The sequence below is a fragment of the Rhodnius prolixus genome, unplaced genomic scaffold (assembly GCF_049639745.1).
Source record: "Rhodnius prolixus isolate KJV_2025 unplaced genomic scaffold, Rpr scaffold_2, whole genome shotgun sequence".
NCBI lineage: Eukaryota > Metazoa > Arthropoda > Insecta > Hemiptera > Reduviidae > Rhodnius > Rhodnius prolixus.
The window spans coordinates 1,000,394-1,007,678 of NW_027411592.1; the positions used below are offsets into that span (position 1 = coordinate 1,000,394).

A 7,285-nucleotide genomic window follows, 5' to 3' on the forward strand; every position below is an offset into this window, starting at 1 on the left:
ACTTTTTCTCTATATCCGACATAAATTGCATTTTTATAGTATGAACAGTTTCAGGCAGGGCCGGATTTCCCTATAGGCTAACTAGGCTTCAGCCTAGGGCCTCAAGATCAACAATTACATTCAAATTGTTAGCAAGATTAATATTACACTATTCTAAAAACAACATATTATACATTAACATTTAACATATGGATATGTATCACAGTAATGATTTTTTTATTATTTCTCATGTAATTTACAAACTTAAAAATTGGAAGTGAATCGGCCTTATAAGTGGAATAGCCTAGGGCCTCTTTTCATCTAAATCCGGCGTTGGTTTTATGGCTATATGAACCCCCCTGAAAAGTGGGAATGTTTACACTAATTTTTTTTAATTTCAACTTTTATTTCCAATGAATATTTGATATTTAAATTTTAATCGATCGCAATACTTCCTGTTACAAGTGGAAAGTGAATGTAATTTACGACTTATTTATTTTTAACTCAAGTTTAATGAATCAAGAAAGCCTTGGCTGTCGTCATGTCGCTTCCTGACATATCTCCCAGTTTGCTATTCGCTATATGTTTAACCTTAGTGGGTAACAATTGGTTACAATTCATTCAGTGATTATATTAAATCCTGACAGATCTGAACTAATGCTGATTTTTGTTAACCAATCTTTCAGTTAAGTAACTTTGCCTGCAATGTGACTATTTTAATTAATAAATGACCTTGCAATTAACAGCAATTTACTGAATCCTAGTGAACATAAATTGCTTTAATCGGTGGTTTCAGTTAGTTTGTCAATTAGTGCAGTGAAGTTGAATTACAGGTAAGAAAAAGGATTGCTAATCAGACTCTCGTAAGATTTTCTATTATTTAGTAGAATGCGACAACAAAACCGGCCGGGCTACTTTGGTGAATAGACTTTTCAGGTAAGTTAATCTGGGAAATGGCGCCAACGACTTTGATCTTTTTTAGATGTACAACTTTTATTGTAAATCCTGTTCTAGGATAAGAACTATCGGGTGAAAGGCACTGGTTGGTAAGACATGCTCCTTAAGGTCCGTGTGACTAACATACATAATGCTATTTTGAAGTTTTTGTGGAAAGACGATTGAAGATTCCTCAATAGAGTTTTTTAAATCAGTATAATTTCTAGAGTTTGATTTCAATGAAAGCAGTCACTAGCTGCTTCTGTGTTCCTAGACGGATCTGTGTCTGCTTATCAGTAACTAGAAGGTAGCTTGGTCACACTATCTTATCTTTGTTTAATTGTTTTGCAGAAATGGATCACATTATATTTCAGTTTTGCTGAGGTGGAAAGTTTCTTGGTGTTGAGGCAGCATGGAGCACGCTTCAGTTACTAAATTCCGTAAATATCTGAGGATCGCCTCAGTGCATCCAAATGTGGATTACAGTGAGTAATGTGCAATATAATATTTATAATCAGGCTCCGTTTAGATGGTACGAGACATATTTTTACAGGTGTAACAACCCATTTCTTGCGCTTGGTATTTGTTATTCTAATCAACGAAATTTACAAGTTCTCTGGTAGTGTCAGAGAATGAACTGTAATCGCGCATTTTTAAAATTTTCAGTTTTCAGCATAAATCTTTGTTTTTTTGTGCCTCTACACAAAAATAGATGGTATTTAAACTGTCTGATGAGACAGTTGTATAAGGGTTGATCGTCAAAAAATTCACGAAAAAGCGAAACGTCGAAAACCACCCAACTTTGAGATTTTTTTTTCTCTTTTTCTATAAAAGATAAATTTCCCAAATTTTCTTTATAAAACAAGGCGAATCCTACTTTAATAACATTATTGCTGCTTTTTGTACCTGTTATCTTTTAATCGGTCCTTATACTTAACTTTTTAAACTCTTTGTTAAGGTGATTAAGCATTACAATGGCTATTTTTTTAGTGAATTCCTTATTCTAGCGGAATGTGTGGAGTTTATAAAACGTCTTGGAGAAGACGCAGGTCTGCAAACCCGGGTGTTCGGCACGTCCCTCAAGCCTGTGGTAGTGCTGACCTGGCCGGGCTCTGAGCCGCAGACACCTTCCATCCTGCTGAACTCTCACATGGATGTTGTTCCAGTGTTCCAGGTAAGTAAGATTTTCCAAAAATAAATTCAAAAATTTTTGAAATCAGTGCTGACCAAACAATGTTTATAAATATCTTCATTTAGTCAAGGCCAAGCAGGATTTATTGAATTATGGCTCCAAACCATCCCAAGGACAATCAAGAACAGAATGGTAATTTCGGAAAAAGACCTTGGCGCCCGATACTTGATTTCTGATTTACCAGAAGATATAGAAGAAGTTAAGCTCTCTGCAAAGGAACAAACGCTATAACCTAAATAACGTCTTACAGGACTGCCTCCTTGAACAAGCCACTTGTCTGGACGGATTCTTCGGGATCACGGTGACCCTGCTGGTTTCCACAAGACAAACAAAGTCAACAGCTGTGATAGTTACGGTGGTGTAGACGTATGGAACTTGGGTATTGTGAACCTAGAGACAAATACAAGACACCTTGTAGTATACCTCTCCAAACACATGTTGCACTGTAACACATCCTGCAAAACAATACTGACACTTAAAATTAAATTTGTAGGAAGCTGCGAATTTTGTATTGCATCCTCGAGCTTCGTAATGTCTTGATGCTATAATATGACGTTCAATGCTTTCTTCGAATTAAAAACTGGAAGTTTTATACTTGCCGGAAAGATCCAAATCACCTAATCGTACGAAATAGTTTCAAGTGTGGGTTTCTGTAGAAGGTAGAGGCCTTAAAGATAAAGATACTGCTCACTCCATTATACCATAATCATAATTTATATTTCTAAATATTTCTTTTTTTAAAGGAAAATTGGATACACGATCCTTTTGCAGCTGTAAAGGATGAACTAGGAGATATTTACGGCAGGGGAGCTCAGGATTGTAAGTGTATCGGGATACAGTACGTGGAAGCGGTAAAAAGACTAAAGGAAGAAGGTTTCATACCGAAGAGGACTGTGCATATCTCGTATGTCCCAGGTAGGTCGGTCTGTTGTTCTTCATATTACTTCGCAGATTCTGTCTCCAAGTAAAAGCTCACATATGTTCTTGTGGGATTAAGATGAACTCAGTGTATCTCTTAAGACGGCTGTTGATTTCCTTAATAAGGGTATTTATTTTCTTTTTTGGCAGACGAAGAAATTGGCGGCCTTGAAGGTATGTGCTCTTTCGTCAACACTGAGGAGTTCAGAAACCTAGAAGTTGCATTCGCCCTGGACGAGGGTGCTCCATTGAATGAAGACAAGTTCATGGTCTATAATAATGAAAGAATTACTTATCGTAAGTTTGATAATTTGGAAGCAAAACTTGTAGGTTGTATATTGAAGGAAACAGACTCAGGATAGAGACAGTGTAGTGTATTAAAGATACAATGTGAGTTAACCAGAGCTAATATAGGTTAGGTTTAGTTAGTTTAGGTTAGATTAAGATAGAGTTAGTTGACCGAATGTGCGCGTTAATTAGTTTAGAGTTCTTGTGTGTTCTGCAGCTTTTCTCTGAACGTGGTCACTCAGAACAGATGTGCCTAAACCGAGAGGAAGCTGCACAGAGTGCGCCACCTTGCCAGAAACTTGAGAAAATTTGCAATTTATAAAATAATGTTGATTGCAGTATACAAGTCGTGCGAGTGCACACAGAAGATATTTGCATTAAAACATTACATTCTCGTTGCAGCAATGAAAATAGTATGTAACGGTACCACAGGCCATGGTTCTCTTCTGCATGCCAATACAGCCGGCGAGAAACTTTGGAAGGTACTGGACGCGGTGATGGACTTCAGAGAGACCCAGGTGGAAAAGCTGTCCAAACAATCTCATCCAATATTTGGACATGCCGAGGTCACTACAATAAACGTCACCGTCCTCCAGGTATTCCTAGAGAATGGATTTCCTACATGCTCATACAGTTGCTAAGTTAGGAAGATGCTCTTTCTCGTAGATTTGCATCATAAATGAGGCTGCATTCATTTGTGTCATCTCTTGTTCAGAAGTTGTGTACTCGATCTCCAATAATAATCTCTGCAAGCTTAATCTCCATCTTAAAACATGCTTCACTGCATGCAAGGCCTATCATAACTTCTTAAAGTTAAAACACACGCCCTTCATAACATATAATCACCATAGATTGAACTATACATTAGGTATAACTTTAATTTTTCTTAGAACATTCGCTTCTTGGCAGTTCTAAGAAGGTAGAGAGGCTTTGAAGTGTACATTTTAATAACAAGAAATGCTTTGAATTTTAGAACCGAAAAAAATGTATAAAGTGGAGAACTTTAGTAAGATTACTAATCTTGATTTTGGGTGACACAGATCTGTAAGGGGATTGTGATGTTTCTTAGGGAGGGGTGCAGAACAATGTAGTTCCGCCGGAGATCTCCATGTCCTTGGATGTACGATTGTCAGTCCATACTGAAACCGAGGAGTTTCTTAACTGGATTCAGGTATATAATTATTTTATTCATCTTTTAATAAATCTTTTAATCTGCTCACAAAATTCTTCTGTTATTAATGGAACGATGGCAGGAAGTTTGCTCACAAGCTGGTGAAAATATCACTGTAGAAGTGTTAGAGTGCAACCCTAAGGTTCCAGACACGGCCACCGACAGTAGTAATCCATTCTGGATGGCCTTCAGCAGTGCACTAGACGAGATGTAAGTAGAGTTTAGAGTTTACCGTAACTTTGGTTGAAACACTGTGAAATATGTGCTGTAAATTCATATGCTGTAAATATGTACTGTTCCTTATATCGCTTGCTGCACAAGTGCTTTTTTATGTCACGAGACTGCATCCTTTTCCCGGAAATGTATTTTAGTTAAAAATTGTGTTTCCGTAACATCGTTGAAACCATTTTCCAAGAGGGACCCAAACGAAATATAAGGATTGAGTCTGATGAGATTGTTTTTTTTTTATGAGCTAGGGTTCGAACCACAAAAATTCTCCACACTTTGGAACTGGACGAACCTCAGAATTTGCATTTCCTTGAAGGATTTCATGTCGAAAGTTTGAAGGCAGACTTCAGCTACTTACTACTTTGGAGTCTGCGGGATTGTAAGAAAGGAAAACCATGCTGCAACAATCGGCCACGTGCATTTTTTCAGCCAGGTCCTCCGGGAAATGCCTAGTTCGTCCAACACTGTAACGTTTTTATGATGTAAATGAAGTTGACGAAAAAAAATAATTGTTTCAACACTTTAAGCTGTCAGCACCTTAAAACAAGTTTAGATTAGACTTTAGGCTGTCAAATCTCTGAACAAGTGATCTCAAAGTAAATGCGCTAGAAATCCCCAGTAATGTCCAACTGATTTGACTGCCTAACATCAAGCAGGTCTGAATCTTCCGGAAGATAAAAAGTAATCGATTAGGATTGGCGATATCTAATGATAACTCTGTTGTTTCAGGAACTTTAAGTATCAAGTATTAGGATGTCCTGGAGCTACTGACGCAAGATTCTTGAGAAGGGTAATCGTTTTTTAATTTATTCAATGTTTGCTGGTACTTCCGCCAAATAGTTGCGAATTTTTTGTTTTTGGGGGGATTTTATAAACCATTTTTCCTGACTCTAGAGAACAGAGAAGTGAATTGCTAAAATTTGGCATGATCCAATACTCTTTCTACCAGAGAAGGACATGATCTGTGTTGTTGTTGTTTAGGTTGGTGTCGGTGCGCTGGGGTTCTCACCGATGCGGAACACTGATCTGCTCGTTCACAGCCACAACGAGAAGCTGAACGAAGAAAATTTCCTCGAAGGCATTCAGGTCTACAGGAATGTGATAAAGGCGCTAGTTAGCGTCTAAGGAGAATTTATTAACCAGAGTATTTCTTGTAATAGTTTTAATAAATGAGTTCTGTGAGGATTCAAGGCCATCTTTTACTCACCAGAAATCGTCTTAGCTATTATACATGTCCATTTCAACTCCTGGAATATCGGAAACAGTGATCAGGAAACTGGCCCTCCCAGTCAGCTGGCTTTCTTCAAAGTTGAAATTTTTGTCTTGTATTTGATCATTATTAAGATTTAACGGGTGATAAGTCCTCATATTACACCCAAACGGGACTTTTATGAACACTCTGTTGGTCCGGTAAAGCTTGAATCGAATTTTCCACGGAAGTCGCTCTTTAGGAGCTGCAGAGAAAATCTAGGGCAGAGACAGCCAGACTCGGATCTGCGAGTGAGAAGACATTCAGTTAATTCTTAATCCAACTTCATATTGTACACCACCCTGTCATTCATATTACACTCACGAGTCGCCAACAAAATTCAAAATAATTTCTAGTCAGCGATAGAAACGGCCACAGTTCTCAGAGATTTGAAGAACCCCAACTGGTTAGATGCTCTATTTGTTCTGTCTACAAAGTAAAAGTACAATAGTATTCTAAAATTACTCTCTTTGGGAAAAACTTTTCCTTTGCCGCTCGAAGTAACGGTATTTCACCGCTCACGGGAAAAACATCAAAAAAACCCTAGGCCTTTGACAACCCAAATTGAATCGAACCCTGAATTCTCTTAGTAATCCATCAAAGGCAAGCAGTACTAAGGCGAACCCCTTGACAAAACTTGAAGGAAAAAATCATATAAAGTATAAATGAAGGTCAAAGCCATATTGAGCAGGCAAGTTTATTAACAATATCATTTGAATGTTTTTATTTTACTTGAACATTATAAAGCATTAAATGACATAGATTCATTTATTACCAAATCATTATTATTTATTACAATGATAGTAAGGACACTATTTAGCAAAAATGTACATAATGTTCTAATTATCGCATCATATTTCTTACCATAATATCCAAAAAACAATAAATTAACCAGCCTACTTATTATTAATAAGTAAATAGCAAAAATGTATTCTTTCTTATTAAAATGATTCTATACTTATTTATGTTACATGTGACCTACAGACTAACCTAGAAAGTCTGCAAACGAGACCTCCTTCATTCTATGTAGTATATACAAATAACAATTATCTGGAATGGTTTATTTATTTTAAATACTTGGAGGTTTACATTATATTTGCCACTATTCAAACAAAATAACAAATTTGAAATAAAATAAACTATAATTCACAAAAAGAAAAGAGAAACAAAAAACTTATGTGTGATATGTTAATATTTGGGCCAGTGCTGAACAATATTGTCTCTTCGTTAATTTTTTTTTTTGTCATGTTTTACATTGCAATCGTAAATTTAATGGCAATAAATCTATGTGTAATCGTGAGGCTGGTGGATTTTTTTTTTTTTT

The 7,285-nt window shown here is 36.6% G+C and overlaps 1 protein-coding gene across 1 annotated transcript; it reads left to right on the top strand.

Moving 5' to 3' along the window:
• The first annotated feature begins 540 nt into the window (after nucleotides 1-540).
• LOC141448708 (aminoacylase-1-like) lies at nucleotides 541-7,285 on the top strand. Its single transcript, XM_074117245.1, has 11 exons — nucleotides 541-915; nucleotides 994-1,044; nucleotides 1,267-1,400; nucleotides 1,923-2,089; nucleotides 2,851-3,022; nucleotides 3,176-3,322; nucleotides 3,716-3,909; nucleotides 4,383-4,484; nucleotides 4,567-4,694; nucleotides 5,442-5,502; nucleotides 5,694-7,285. Exons 3-11 carry the CDS (start codon nucleotides 1,328-1,330, stop codon nucleotides 5,835-5,837), a joined length of 1,188 nt encoding a protein of 395 aa, XP_073973346.1. The 5' UTR covers nucleotides 541-915; nucleotides 994-1,044; nucleotides 1,267-1,327; the 3' UTR covers nucleotides 5,838-7,285.

Coding starts and splice junctions, on each gene's coding strand:
- LOC141448708 (XM_074117245.1), top strand. CDS start 1,328: ATGGAGCACGCTTCAGTTACTAAATTCCGTAAATATCTGAGGATCGCC. Junction 4,695..5,441: donor AGCAGTGCACTAGACGAGAT/GTAAGTAGAGTT, acceptor CTGTTGTTTCAG/GAACTTTAAGTATCAAGTAT. Junction 5,503..5,693: donor ACGCAAGATTCTTGAGAAGG/GTAATCGTTTTT, acceptor GTTGTTGTTTAG/GTTGGTGTCGGTGCGCTGGG.